Genomic DNA, 15,188 nt, shown 5'->3' with positions numbered 1-15,188 from the left:
AAACACAAACACACACACACACACGCACATGGAAACACACACACGCACATGCAAACACGCACACGCAAACACACATGCACACGGAAACACACTAACTCAGTAATATAGACAATTTATTGAATAAAACTCAGACTGTAACTCAGTAATATAGTCCATTTGTGCACTGAGTTAAATGGTGCTGTGAGTATAATAGTGCAGTGAGTATCATGAGTATCACGGTTCAGTGAGTATCATGGTGAAGTGAATATAATGTTGCAGTAAGTATAATACTGTAATGAGTATAATACTGTGACCAGTATCATTGAGCAGTGAGCATCATGTTGCAGTGAGTATAATATTGTTGTTCATTCTGTACATCAGCATAATTATTTAATAACCTCATGTACAGAGATTGAACATTACTTAACATTAAAGAACATTAACATTAATTGTAGATTAAAATGTTAATAAATTCAATCAATAAGTTATTGATTCAATGTTTGCAGTCAAATTAACTCTCTTTTTCTAAACTAATGGACATCATTGCAGAATCACTTGAGGTCACATGACCAAAACCACACAGTGTCAGTGGTGTAGAATGTAGGTTCAATAAAGATGGTTGAAGGATCTATTGCATGATATTTTTCTGTTGTAGTGTTTCAGGTGTGTGTGATATCATTGTTTTCTATTTTAGTGACCTGTTGTTGTTGTTGTTTCAGGTTTGCATGATATTTAACGCAGGGGAACTCAGCCTGGTGGAGTACGAAAACAACCAGATCCTGGGATCAGTCAGGACAGAGTTCATGAACCCTCATCTCATCAGGTTGGTGTGGGAGGAGAACACCATGACACCAAACCAGCTAGGCCTGGGCATAGAATAGTGTGTCACCATTCACTAGATCATCTCACATTCACTTTTGGTCCATATGATGTCAGGGGAAGATGAGAAATAATAATAATATATATTTTTAACTTTCCTGAACAATTTAGACATTGAACAACCGAGATATCCACAGGAGATTATTTTCAACAAAACAAATAAGGCTAGCTTTGTCCTATTATTGAAGAAATCCCACATGTTTACACAGTATTAAAGTCCTATTATTGAAGAAAACACACATGTTAACATAGTATTAAAGTCCTATTGTTGAAGAAAACACATGTTAACATAGTATTAAAGTTATATTATTTATCAACTCTGGCTCTAACTCAGTAATATAGTCTGTTTTTTTGTAGAAAACTCAGACAGTAACGCAGTAATATAGTCCATTTTTTGTAACATAGTCTGGGGTTGTTGATGGAGGTGGATGCCTATCGTCTGAAATAAACGTTACGTAACTATTTTGACATAAACTAACCTACTCTAGCCGCAGTTAGATTTTATCATTGGGCCCTTAATTAAGATGTCCATTGCAAGTGCTTACCACTAGATGGCTGTCTCCATTCAGATGCCATGCATATTTAGTACGCAAGTATTTATCAGCCAATAATTTCTGTGGAAGCCAGATTCAGGCTAGTATATTCTTATGTATCTCTCACTCGCTCGCTCTCCATACCTCTCTGTTTGTCTATCTGTATATTCACAGTGTCCGTTTGAATGAGAGGAAGCAGAAAGGAGTGGAAGATAACAAGAAGCTTGCATACCTGATTGATCTGAAGACTATCGCCATTGGTAAGGAGAAGTGGGCAGTGAATGTTTTGTTTCATTCGAATGCCGTTGATCAATGGAAAACCGTCCTAAATGCTAATTCACATTTGTACATTTGAGAACCATTATGCATTCCAAATTTAACCTAGGGATCAGATGTATACATCTAAAGGGCAAAGGCAATGTTTTTTTATTTCTTTGGTCAGAGCATTTGATTTATTGATTGCTGTCAGCCTCTACTGGAACCGTCACCTTGTCGTGGTGGAGAGGTTTGCGTGTCCCTGTGAACCTGAGGACTACTTACCTCTACGCACAGTCTCAGCTCTGGTACCGTGCTCCTGGATAGGGGTAGGACTCTATTCTTCTCTGGAGTTGCCAGGGGCGTGAGGCGCTGGGCGGGTGTGGGGATACTCATAAATCCCCAGCTGAGCGCCGCAATGTTGGAGTTTACCCCGGTGGACGAGAGGGTCGCCTCCCTACGCCTAAGGGTGGTGGGGGGGGAAAACTCTGACTGTTTGTGCGTATGCACCGAACAGCAGTTCAGAGTAATCTGCAATCTTGGTGACCCTGAATGAAGTCCTGTATGGGGCTCCATATGGGGGAGGAGGCCCCCGTCCTAGGGATCTTCAACTCACACCTCTGGCGGAGCTTTTCTGGCATTCCTCTGGAGGTTGGGGGCATTGAGCCGGAGTGGGCGGTGTTCAAAGCCTCCATTGCTGAAGCTGCAACGGTGAGCTGTGGCCTCAGGGTCTTAGGTTCCTCAAGGGGCGGTAACCCTCGGACACCATGGTGGACACCGGAGGTCAGGGAAGCCGTCTGGGATATGTCATCCCGGAGGACTCCTGAAGCAGTTGCAGGGTACAGACCGGCTCGAAGGGCTGCAGCCGCTGCTGTGTCGGAGGCTAAGCAGCGGATGTGGGAGAAATTCGGAGAGGCCATGGAGAAGGACTTTCGGTCAGCACCAAAGTGTTTCTGGAAGACCATCCGACACCTCAGAAGGGGGAAACGGGGAAACATCCAAGCTGTGTACAGTAAGGGTGGGACTCTGTTGACCTCAACTGAGGAGGTAGTCGAACGCTGGAAGGAACACTTTGAGGAACTCCTGAATCCGACTACCACGCCCTCTATGATGGAGGCAGAGCTCGAGGTTGATGGTGGTTTGTCGTCAATTTTGCTGGTGGAAGTCACTGAGGTAGTTAAACATCTCCGCAGTGGCAAAGCCCCAGGGATTGATGAGATCCAGCCAGAAATGCTGAAAGCTCTGGGTGTTGAGGGGCTGTCATGGTTGACACGCCTATTCAACTTTGCGTGGGAGTCTGGTACAGTGCCAAAGGAGTGGCAAACCGGGGTGGTGGTTCCCCTGTTCAAAAAGGGGGACCAGAGAGTGTGTGCCAATTACTGAGTCTACTCTAAGTCTACTCTAAGGTGCTGGAAAGGAGGGTTTGGCCGATCGTCGAACCTCAGATTGAAGAGGAACAATGCTGTTTCCACCCTGGACATGAAACTACAGACCAGCTCTTCACTCTCGCAAGGAGCCTGGAGGGGGCCTGGGAGTATGCACATCCGGTCTACATGTGTTTTGTGGATTTGGAGAAGGCGTATGACCGGGTCCCCTGCTTAATGAATCCATGGATACAGAAAATGCATATCTTGACTGATTTTATTTTATCCCTTGCCATTAAAAAAGGGATTTGTCCATAAATGACAGCTATCATGATCGCCCAATTATCAAACCATGAAAGTAGTCCAACACATTTGATGTGGTATGGATGCAGCAGGTACCATCAGTAGTGGAACATGCCAATGATGGACATGTGTCTTCTTTGTAGCATGAACTTGAAAACTGCTACACAGATATCCTTCTCTCTAAAAGTCTCTCTCTCTCTCTCTCTCTCTCTCTCTCTCTCTCTCTCTCTCTCTCTCTCTCTCTCTCTTTCTCTTTCTCTTTCTCTTTCTCTCTCTCTCTCTCTCAGTGGACTTATCTGGAGGCTACAACCTGGGAACCATCAACCATGACTCCAGAATCGACTGGCTGGAGCTGAACGAGACGGGCCGCAAGCTGCTCTACCGCGACAAGAAGCTGCAGGTGAACGGCGATGATATACAGTATTAACCTGAACTAGAATGACATACAGTATTAAATACAGTATTAACCTGAACTAGAATGATATACAGTATTAAATACAGTATTAACCTGAACTAGAATGACATACAGTATTAAATACAGTATTAACCTGAACTAGAATGATATACAGTATTAAATACAGTATTAACCTGAACTAGAATGATATACAGTATTAAATACAGTATTAACCTGAACTAGAATGACATACAGTATTAAATACAGTATTAACCTGAACTAGAATGATATACAGTATTAAATACAGTATTAACCTGAACTAGAATGATATACAGTATTAAATACAGTATTAACCTGAACTAGAATGATATACAGTATTAACCTGAACTAGAATGATATACAGTATTAACCTGAACCAGGCCGGTCACTACGCAGTCCTTATGGTGGGCGTGGTTTAAGACAGTACCCTTATGGTGGGCGGGGTTTAAGCCGACAGTACCCTTATGGTGGGCGGGGTTTAAGACTGTACCCTTATGGTGGGCGGGGTTTAAGACAGTACCCTTATGGTGGGCAGGGTTTAAGACAGTACCCTTATGGTGGGCGGGGTTTAAGGCAGTACCCTTATGGTGGGCGGGGTTTAAGACAGTACCCTTATGGTGGGCGGGGTTTAAGACAGTACCCTTATGGTGGGCGGGGTTTAAGACAGTACCCTTATGGTGGGCTGGGTTTAAGACAGTACCCTTATGATGGGCAGGGTTTAAGACAGTACCCTTATGGTGGGCGGGGTTTAAGACGGTACCCTTATGGTGGGCGGGGTTTAAGACGGTACCCTTATGGTGGGTGGGGTTTAAGACAGTACCCTTATGGTAGGCAGGGTTTAAGCCGACAGTACCCTTATGGTGGGTGGGGTTTAAGATAGTACCCTTATGGTGGGCGGGGTTTAAGACAGTACCCTTATGGTAGGGCAGGTTTAAGCTGAATGGCGATAGCCACGGCAGCTACGTAAGCATCATGATCTCATAGCAGCCCGACACAGTGTAGCCTGCTAATAAATCCAAGGAAAAAGAAGAACGTGCACAATGAACAAAGAGCAAGTTTGTTTACTTTTAGGCCTAAATACTTTTACGTTACTCTTAAGTTACTCTTAAATTGGCTACTTATGACCTACTTTTAGCCCTAAGATTCTTTGTGAACACGGCCCCAGTTCTCCATAACCCTGGCTGCCGGCTCAACAGTGAGATGTTCAGGCTGCTTTCTGACTTAACTAAGTGGAATGTCTTTCTCCTTCCATTGGTTCTAAACACAACAAAAACAAGTTTACAAAGGCTTTTCAAGATATCTTGTTTCAAATTTGGATTAAGATGATATATCTTAATCCAGTAATATATATATATATTAGTTCAACTCTTGCAAGATTGAAGAGACTGCAAATAACCTGATGTTCCTACATTAGCAGGCCCGTTATGCAGCATCATGCAGCTTTTGATTGAATGCCATAATACTAGTATTCCTCCCATATCTCCTCAAAATAGTGTTATTATTTATTATTTATTTTAATTTTAAATAAGAGAGGACAGAGAGGAGATTGAAATACAAAGACGATTGAAGTGACTGTAAATGACGCCTTCAGAAATAATAAGCATTAACCTAAAATTTAGTGTGAAAAATAAATACTTGAACATACATGAAACATGAACAAAACAAATCAGTCAAAAAATAGTCACACTCATAGTTAAACAATTAAGAACTAACCCGCTCTGTTAAGAATTTATTGTCGTCTCGCCTTTCCACCAAATAGAAAAGTATGGATAGAGGTATCGATAAAAACTAGGATCGTTAAGCAGTCTAATGGAACCAACATCAATAAAAAAAACATCCCCATCCCTACCTGTAGATATGCTTGTTATATACAGTGTATATATACAGTATATATATAGTTTATTTTGACTACAACAATAGTGACTTCAATATTATTGAATTATTAATATTGTACAGTATTCTAATTTTAAAGTAAATACAATTATCCTGTGATTTTTCAAGCTTGGCAGCAGAAGTCAAACCATATATACCTTCAGGTTTAATTTGCAATCCAAATGTAAGATGTGAATCTCCAAATGTTTCAAAAATCCTCCAATGGAGTTACTCATGCCCCATTAGAGAAGGCTCTAAACTCTTCTATCCAGCTCCCCATGTACGACACAGAGAGCTTCTTGAAGGCCACTCTGCTGACAGCTTTCCTCTCTCCTTCCTCCCCCAGCTCCACCTGTACGACATAGAGAGCGCCATAAAGACCACGCTTCTCTCCTTCTGCTCCTACGTCCAATGGGTGCCAGGCAGTGACGTGGTGGTGGCCCAGAACCGGGCCACCCTCTGTGTGTGGTACAACATCGACAGCCCCGAGAGCACCACCATGTTCCCTCTCAGGGTGAGGGACGTGTGGCTCAATAACGCAATTCAAATGTTTCATCATGATTATGATCAATGTATTATTATTTTACTTTAAGGACAAAATACAAACTGCCTCTTAGATATTCAAACACATTTTTTATTTGAATTCTTTATTTTTCCATGTGTAGATAACCAAACTGTGCATAGACAATGTACAATGGACTGGTGATGATAATCTGGAGATACATTCTATTGGTGTTAATCTGGAGATCCTAAATTCTATTTAGTGAGGTGCCTAGGCACTCACTCATTTCAAATTGATGCAAAAGTTTTGTTTTCTCTTCTTAATTGAAGATAAGGGTCTATAGAACAATTTTGGTCCGAGGGCCAAGAAACCAGATTAAAGAAAAGCTTTTTGGCCCATTTTCTAAAATGGCCAAAATCTGAATTATGATTTTTTTATTTTTTAAAGGCCTTAATTTTCTTACATTTGCTATGTAATATCATTTGTATTGCTATTGCAAGTCAGTACTATGTGTGGAATCAACTGTTGCTCAAATATGGAAGTTTTGAAAATGATTGGTTTGGCAAAAATCTTATTTTCATACTTTTTTTTTTTAAATTAATTATATTAATAGCTATAGTAACTTTGGATCATGTCATGAGTATTGTAAATAAGAGAAAGTGTTTATTATTTATTCCAGGTCAAGAATATTTTACAATCTTACATTTCATGCCCTTTACCTCTGGGGAAGGTTGTGCAGCCAGTGGCAACTTGTTCCTTTGACATGGAGAAACAGCATGAACAGGACTGGATGGCTGAGGTCATGATACCCTCTATGTACATGAACAGGACTGGATGGCTGAGGTCATGATACCCTCTATGTACATGAACAGGACTGGATGGCTGTGGTCATGATACCCTCTATGTACATGAACAGGACTGCATGGCTGTGGTCATGATACCCTCTATGTACATTCTGATACAGAAAATGGCACTCCAGCAATGTGGTCTTCATTTCATGCTGCTCGATCACATACTGTTGGACAACCAGGAAAAAGCATTGAAGCCCTCCTTCCACTTTTCCATGAGAAAGCAACCACCCCAGAAATGATTAGGCATGGAATTGGACTTGTAAAAAGGACAGCAGGGCACCTCGACCCCATCAAGTCCCTCTGTTAGTTGTGGACCAACCACTCTACACCCTCGCAAAGAAAAAATTCAGTGGACCTTTCCTGAAATCTTTGGAGAAGACACGTTTGTGGTGATGCTAGCTGGGCTCCACATTGAAATGGCCTTGTGGAGCAGCATGGGAGGTCTCCTGCATGGGTCTGGGTGGCCTGGAGCATTGAAGGAAGCTGGGCTGGTGAAGTCAGAAGCAGCTGGCACATCACTTCTGAAAGCCTCCAATGTAATGAGAACGAGATATGCCCATCAAGTTACTGTTGTAGTTCTTGACCGCCTTCTGAAGAGAGAATACTGGGACAGTGGAACCAAGATGCCCCTTAATATCGGCCCTTAACAACAATGTAGATCTGGAGATACATTACATTGTTGTTAATCTGGGGATGCATTCGTTTTGTGTTTATCTGAAGATTCATTATATTGGTGTTTATCTAAAGAATCAATATATTGTTGTTTATCTAAAGATTCATTCTATTGGTGTTTATCTAAAGATGCATTCTGTTGGTGTTTATCTTAAGATTCATTCTATTGTTGTTTCTAGATATGCATTCTACATACTGTATGTTGATGGTTTGTTTGCACACAGGGAGACGTTGTGGACCTGGTAAGAGCCGACGGCAGGACAGACGTGACGGTATCGGAAGGCGTTGGGACCACCAGCTACACGCTGGACGAGGGGCTCATAGAGTTCGGCACAGCGGTGGACGACGGGGACTACGACAGGTGGCACTTCATGTTGGCTTCAGCTAAATGCATGATGATTGACCAGTGGGCATGAGCTTATTGTGTGTGTGTGTGTGTGTGTGTGTGTGTGTGTGTGTGTGTGTGTGTGTGTGTGTGTGTGTGTGTGTGTGTGTGTGTGTGTGTGTGTGTGTGTGTGTGTGTGTGTGTGTGTAGAGCTACAGCATTCCTGGAGACTCTGGACTTGTTGCCAGAGACGGAGGCCATGTGGAAGTCTTTAAGCAAACTGTCGCTGGAGGCAGGCCAGCTGCACATCGCTGAGAGGTACACGCACACAGAGGGGACGCTGTGTTCACTATCTTCAACATAGAGCAGAGCTGAATTTAATTTTACTATCTTTCTCTTTACTGTCTTTAATTCTGATATTGAAATGGATAAAAACAAACGTGAACACCTGGGTGAAAATCATGAAACCTGACCCGTAAACCCAGAAGTTGGTACACATGCCCCTTAATAGCAGAGTTTTGTTTAGCTTTGCTCTTGACTCTTTTTTTTTTGCTCTCAGTTTTGTTCTATTTGCTTGCAAGTTGTATGAGAAAGTTGGTCTGTCTTCCTTATATACCCGTAGAATGGAACACTGGTATATGTTTCTTTATAAGGCAATTTTGCACGAACTACCTCCTTATTTGTGTTCTCTACTGGCTCCTAGAACCAACAGTACTCGTATCACTCGACTAGTTTTCGACTCGTCTAGTTTTATTATGTATAACGTTCCTCGGACACGCACTACGTTCGGTGAAAGTGCTTTTAAATCTTTTGCACCCTCATCTTGGTGTAAGCTACAGGATCACCTTAAACTGGAATCCCAAATCACCATGAACAATTACAAAAGCAGGATTAAGGACTACTTAACCACCAACTGTACATGTCCGGTTACTGAGCACTGACTTACTGACAAATGGAATTGATGCTTTATTGTGATTTGTCTTATTGTGTTTTGTGTCTTTTATTGTATTTAAATGTGAATTTAGTTTTTTAAATGTTAAATGTTAAATGTTAAATGTTAAATGTGCAAATTTTATGTTTATGTTGCTTTCTTGGCCAGGACTCCCTTCAAAAAGAGATGTTAAATCTCAATGGGAAAATTTCCTGGTAAAATAAAGGTTAATAAAAATAAAAAATAAAAAATTGCTCACCCTTTCCATGATTTGCTCACTTGTTCATTTTCCTTCCTTCCGGGTCACGCCTAGATGTTTTGCTGCCTTAGGCGATGTCTCCACCGTGCGCTTTCTCCACCAAACCAATCACATTGCTGAGAAGGTGTCCCAGGATACGGTGCGTATTCACTCCCAAACCTCTTCCTTACACAGTACACCTAGCAGGACTGTAGACATCCCTTTCACACAAGGACATTTAATTCCCCACAAAAAGTGGTCTGGTATCCACTTCTACTTTTGCCATTATACTAAACTAATTACCTCACAAATCCAGCTTTTTACGTTTAAGTAAGTTTCTAATCTTGAACTATAATTATGACACAGCTACCATAGTGTCTAATAAGGAACCTTCTGTTTTGTTGTGTGCAGGGAGGAGACGGCTCGGGCCACTACCAGGTCCAAGCCCGCCTGGCTCTGCTGGATAAGAACTTTAAGCTGGCTGAGATGTACTACCTGGAACAGGTCGGTGTCACACCTGGAACCTGCTTCTTTAACACCCTTTACCTGATAATATGGCTGGATGTGCTCCGATGTGCCTGGGCTTAGTTGACAGTGGTGTCTGGCAGCATTCTTGTATTTAACACTCAATAGTGGAATGGTTGTATTTACTAAAGCAACATTCTGCTGTTCTTCTTCTTCAAAAAAAATGACAACTTGCTATAATGACATAATCAAACACACCCTACCTTCCTCATCCAGTTTAATGGGATTTTTGTTTCTGAATTTCATTGCAGAGCTTCTGAATATCAGGGCTGTATGAGGTTGTTTTCAGCTTATATATCTTTCTCTTCTTTGGATCCATAGCTAGGCAATCTTAGCAAGCTCATAGGCTACTGCGCTCAGAAAATAGGTGCCGGGATAGTCTTGCGATGCACATTTTTTGTTGAAAAAACATTTTTCATGCCATATACAATCAATATATTTTTTACAAATTGATAATCTATGGTTGACTTTTGGCCTTCAGCAATCATAGGAAAATTAATCCTATAAATATACATTTCAAGTTATTTACTTTTTTTTGGACAAAGGGCCGCATGCGGCCCGTGGCCCGCGGGTTGCCGATCCCTGTACTAGCAATTTGAAGTGTTGATTGGACTACTGCATGCAGAAACTTCTGCATATGATGAGTTTCCCACAGCCCTTTACAGCTCAGCCTGGTGCCTTAACTACGATTTTTTGTTTTTGTTTTATTGTGAATATTATACAAAAGTATAAAATACTCTTAACTTCATTCACTCTCCGTGTATAGATCAGGCTGCAGGGCAACAGTCTGACAGCCTGCATGGAAATAAGCATAAAGGGTCCGCCTGTAAAAGACCACACCTGCTCTGCACAAGTGCACAATGTAATGGACTGTAATGTTTAATGGAAGTCCATTACTCCTTTCATGTTGTATTATGACTGGTGTCAAAAGCTGAGTCCACAGGAACAATGTGTTATGCAGGTCTAGTGGTTTTCAAAATAGTTTGTCAAGTTTAACAAATATTCAACTTACTTTACAAAATAAGAACTTAAAAGGTTCTTGTTAAAATGTATGATTTATTGGTATTTAGGTCGAGGTAATAACTGATTTTGAACCCTTTGTCCCCGTACCTTTCTCCAGAACGCCACTGATGAAGTCATTGAGATGTACCAGCAGCTGCACATGTGGGAGGAGTGCATTGCTGTGGCTGAGGCTAAGGTAACTATACACCTAGCTAGTCAAGGTGAGACTAGTAGAGCCACATAGTAGACTAGTAGAGCCACATCCAGTAGCTCAGCCCCCCTACAGGCAGAGACTCTAAGAAACCCACAGGGACACCTCCTGACATCCTACAACTGCTCAGTGGAGGGCGATTGGTGCTGGGGGAAATATTAGAATAGAAAAATAATTTGACTTAAATACGGGGGAAATGCCACAATGAAAAGACTTCAGCATCCTTTAAGAAATGAGTGACTAAAGACGCCTGATGAGTGACTAAATGAGTTCTAAAGACGCCTGCCTCTGAAAACCAAGCCAATGTTTCTCAGGCCCACCCAGAGCTGGACGGTCTGCGTCGGAACTACTACCGCTGGCTGACTGACACGGCCCAGGACGAGATGGCCGGCGAGATGAAGGAGAGAGAGGGCGACTACCAGGGAGCCGTCAGTCTGTACCTAAAGGCTGGCCTCCCAGCCAAGGCGGCCCGGCTAGCCCTCAGCCACCCGGACATCAGGAGCAGCAGCGACGTGGTGAACCGCATCACAGCCGCGCTCATCAAGGGGGACTTCTTTGAGAGGGTAGGTGTTGCTGACGGCTACTTTATGGGATGTGATCTCAGACCTGGCGTTACCTTTTTCTGTTGCAACAGAGACCATCCTAGCTTTGGACTTTAAATGCAGTGTACATAGAGGAAAGGGGTGTCATGGTTGGTGTTTTCAATCCCTAGGTTCCATCCCCAATTAACATTGGGGATGGAATGACATCTGAATCCAATGACTAAAAGAGTCTGCTTAGTGAGTAAATAGTAGAATAAGAGAGGACAATGACCGGAGGCCTTGCCTCTAGTTAGCCTTATAATATATAATAAATAATGAAATCCTCTGAACTCAATCCTTTTTCTAGGCGGGCGACTTGTATGACATGATGGGCAATAAGCAGAGAGCTCTGGAGTGTTACCGCAAAGGCTCCGCCTTCAGGAAAGGTTTGTGTCTAGACCAGTCCCGATGGCTCTTGTTCCTAATGCGGGTGTATGTACACAGTATACACTAAACATTACCCAAGACATGAAATGTGTTAGATTTAGATTCATTACCCTCTCCCTCTCTCCCACTCCCGTCAGCGGTGGAGCTGTCTCGCGTCTCCTTCCCCAGTGAGGTGGTGAGGCTGGAGGAGGCGTGGGGCGACCACCTGGTGCAACAGAAGCAAATGGACGCCGCCATCAACCACTTCATCGAAGCAGGGTACCACACCTAGCCTAGTTCAGGAGTCCTGTCCACACCTAGCCTAGTTCAGGAGTCATGTCCACACCTAGCCTAGTTCAGGAGTCATGTCCACACCTAGCCTAGTTCAGGAGTCATGTCCACACCTAGCCTAGTTCAGGAGTCATGTCCACACCTAGCCTAGTTCAGGAGTCATGTCCACACCTAGCCTAGTTCAGGAGTCATGTCCACACCTAGCCTAGTTCAGGCGCAGTGGCGATTTCTCTAAGACTGCAAGGGAAGCTCGGCGTCCCCTAAAATTGCAAAAATTAAATGGTCAAATATATACTGTTGTGTTAACATTTCATTGACTAAAAATGTGTTAGAACACGTCCATCTTGAAGGCGAGTTTGTTCAGAATCAGCTGCTTATCGCAGGTCGACTGACTCGATGTCCTTCTCATACACTCCCGTAGCGTCACAGTGCGTTTGCCTGTTGGAGCTCAGCGTCCGTCCACTTCAATGGGGCTGCATAGAACAGCTTTTTTTTATTGCGTCGAAAGTCGACGGTCATTGGATAATGCTGCGATTATGTCCCTCCCACGGACGATCAGCGTCTCTGGGGATGAATGGAAGAGTGGGCTGGCCTGGACGCTGGGCTTCTGAGTGATGATTGGAGGGCCTCTCGAAAGACTGAGTCACTGTTTGATTGACAGGAATTTTGAACTATAAAAAGTCGCCGGAGCTGTCTTCATTCCTCAATCCCATCGCAGATTTTGCAAGCGAGTCGAAAAACAAACTGCAACCTATTTCTTGATATTTGCTTGGCGAAATTGCTAGACAATTTTCATTGTACATTTCATACACTTATACACACAATTCCCGGACAGTGCAATGCCTCAGCTTTACAAACTGTTTTCATTAGTGGCAACAATTAGAGCTACATCTGCAGGTGTAGAAAGGAGCTTCTCATGTTTTAACACAATGGGCCAAGGCCGTTTAAGCAGCCTAGCTCTGCTGGCTATTGAGAGGACACTGCTTGGTATGACAGGGTCACAGGGCATTTCCTTGAAAGGGAACAGAGAGCAGAATTTACATATAAATAAATTGACAATTTATATGAGCTCGGCCAAAAATGAGCTTCCCCTCGTTGAAAGACCAGCAGCCCCCACTGTCCAGGAGTCAGGTCCATCACTGGTTACGATACCTAGCTTAGTTCAGAGATGGGAATGCGTCCATCACTGTATGTCTAGCTTTGTTCAAACCAGAGACAGTGCAGTTGTTTTATTTGTCTCCATATAGAAGCACACAGCACTATCAGCTAAAAGGTTATTCACTTCACTTTGAGTTGATGTGGATGGAACAGTAGAATCTACACCTTTTCCTAGCATACATATAAGCTGCTCAATTGGTACTGTTTCGACCCGACTATATTTTCATACAAATATAGATAATGAATATCTAAATATAGATATAGATCATAAAAAGAATAAGAATATTTAAAAAAAGACGGATCTGATCTTGGGAAGACAGGCAGACAAGCAGTCTGTCTTCAAAAGACCATGCTCCATAAACCAAATGCTTTACCTTCCAGAATGTCGTATAATAACCGATGTTTCTCTTCCAATGTTCAGCTCCTCCATGAAGGCCATGGAGGCGGCCATCGCAGCCCGCCAGTGGAAGAAGGCCGTCCACCTGCTGGAGCTCCAGGAGGACCAGTCCTTTGGGAAGTACTACCTGAAGATCGCCCAGCACTACGCCTCTGTACAGGACTATCAGGTACAAGGGCAGGAAGACGTGAAGGACACGGGGTATTGTAGTATTTGTTAATGGTTAGCACTGAGCATTCCTTATTTACGCTGTACCGTGGTCCTATAGTTGGTAAACCTGCGGTCCATCCTTCCTGTTTGTAGGTTTCCAACTGTCCACATTAGATTAGACGTGCCTCTACGTAGCTCTGTGGTTTGTTTCCTCTGCTGGTGTCTCTGCTGGTCTCTGTGGTTTGTTTCCTCTGCTGGTGTCTCTGCTGGTCTCTGTGGTTTGTTTCCCCTGCTGGTGTCTCTGCTGGTCTCTGTGGTTTGTTTCCTCTGCTGGTGTCTCTGCTGGTCTCTGTGGTTTGTTTCCCCTGCTGGTGTCTCTGCTGGTCTCTGTGGTTTGTTTCCCCTGCTGGTGTCTCTGCTGGTCTCTGTGGTTTGTTTCCTCTGCTGGTGTCTCTGCTGGTCTCTGTGGTTTGTTTCCCCTGCTGGTGTCTCTGCTGGTCTCTGTGGTTTGTTTCCCCTGCTGGTGTCTCTGCTGGTCTCTGTGGTTTGTTTCCCCTGCTGGTGTCTCTGCTGGTCTCTGTGGTTTGTTTCCAGTGCTGGTGTCTCTGCTGGTCTCTGTGGTTTGTTTCCCCTGCTGGTGTCTCTGCTGGTCTCTGTGGTTTGTTTCCTCTGCTGGTGTCTCTGCTGGTCTCTGTGGTTTGTTTCCCCTGCTGGTGTCTCTGCTGGTCTCTGTGGTTTGTTTCCAGTGCTGGTGTCTCTGCTGGTCTCTGTGGTTTGTTTCCAGTGGTCCAGTGACTGCCCAGTTATCATAAAGAAGACGTCATCTTTTCCGGCCCATCCTCAACTCTCTCTCCCAGCACTTAAACCATTCGCACATCTATTATTATAAAATGTCACAACGTATTGTCATAATCAATTATTATAATAAGTAACTTTATATTGTCATAATCTATTATTATGATATATATAACAATGTATTATTTTAATATATTAGCATTTTATATATCAGAATTAAGTGTAAGATATATCATAATGTATTATTATGCAATTATTATCTGATATATCATAATGTGTATGATAATGTGTTATTATCAGATGAATCATAATCTATATGATATTGTGTAATTATCAGATGTATCATAATGTATCAATAATGTGTTATTAGATGTATCATACTGTGTTATTATAATTTGTTAATAGAAGATGTATCATAATGTGTATGATAATGTATTATTAACTGATGTATCATAGCATGTTATTATAATGTGTTATAAGATGACGTATCATAGTGTGTTATTATAATGTGTTATAAGATGACGTATCATAATGTGTTATTATAATGTGTTATAAGATGACGTATCATAGTGATC

The 15,188-nt window shown here is 42.6% G+C and overlaps 1 protein-coding gene across 2 annotated transcripts in view; it reads left to right on the top strand.

The window, feature by feature from the left end:
* The window catches only part of ift172 (intraflagellar transport 172), a 43,553-nt gene that overhangs the window by 5,111 nt on the left and 23,254 nt on the right, over nt 1–15,188 (top strand). For both annotated transcript variants that reach the window (XM_084483582.1, XM_084483583.1), the window contains exons 13-25: nt 699–802; nt 1,566–1,651; nt 3,601–3,713; nt 5,965–6,132; nt 7,868–8,004; nt 8,179–8,286; nt 9,213–9,297; nt 9,549–9,641; nt 10,783–10,860; nt 11,190–11,438; nt 11,764–11,842; nt 11,981–12,101; nt 13,693–13,837. In XM_084483582.1, the coding sequence (XP_084339708.1) occupies nt 699–802; nt 1,566–1,651; nt 3,601–3,713; nt 5,965–6,132; nt 7,868–8,004; nt 8,179–8,286; nt 9,213–9,297; nt 9,549–9,641; nt 10,783–10,860; nt 11,190–11,438; nt 11,764–11,842; nt 11,981–12,101; nt 13,693–13,837 (1,566 nt within the window). The remainder of the gene's footprint in view (nt 1–698; nt 803–1,565; nt 1,652–3,600; nt 3,714–5,964; nt 6,133–7,867; nt 8,005–8,178; nt 8,287–9,212; nt 9,298–9,548; nt 9,642–10,782; nt 10,861–11,189; nt 11,439–11,763; nt 11,843–11,980; nt 12,102–13,692; nt 13,838–15,188) is intronic.

Source organism: Micromesistius poutassou (genome assembly GCF_964030765.1).
Source record: "Micromesistius poutassou genome assembly, chromosome: 19".
Taxonomy (NCBI): Eukaryota; Metazoa; Chordata; class Actinopteri; order Gadiformes; family Gadidae; genus Micromesistius; species Micromesistius poutassou.
The sequence above is the reverse complement of the archived record's forward strand: the minus strand, read 5'-3'. Positions and strand labels throughout refer to the sequence as shown.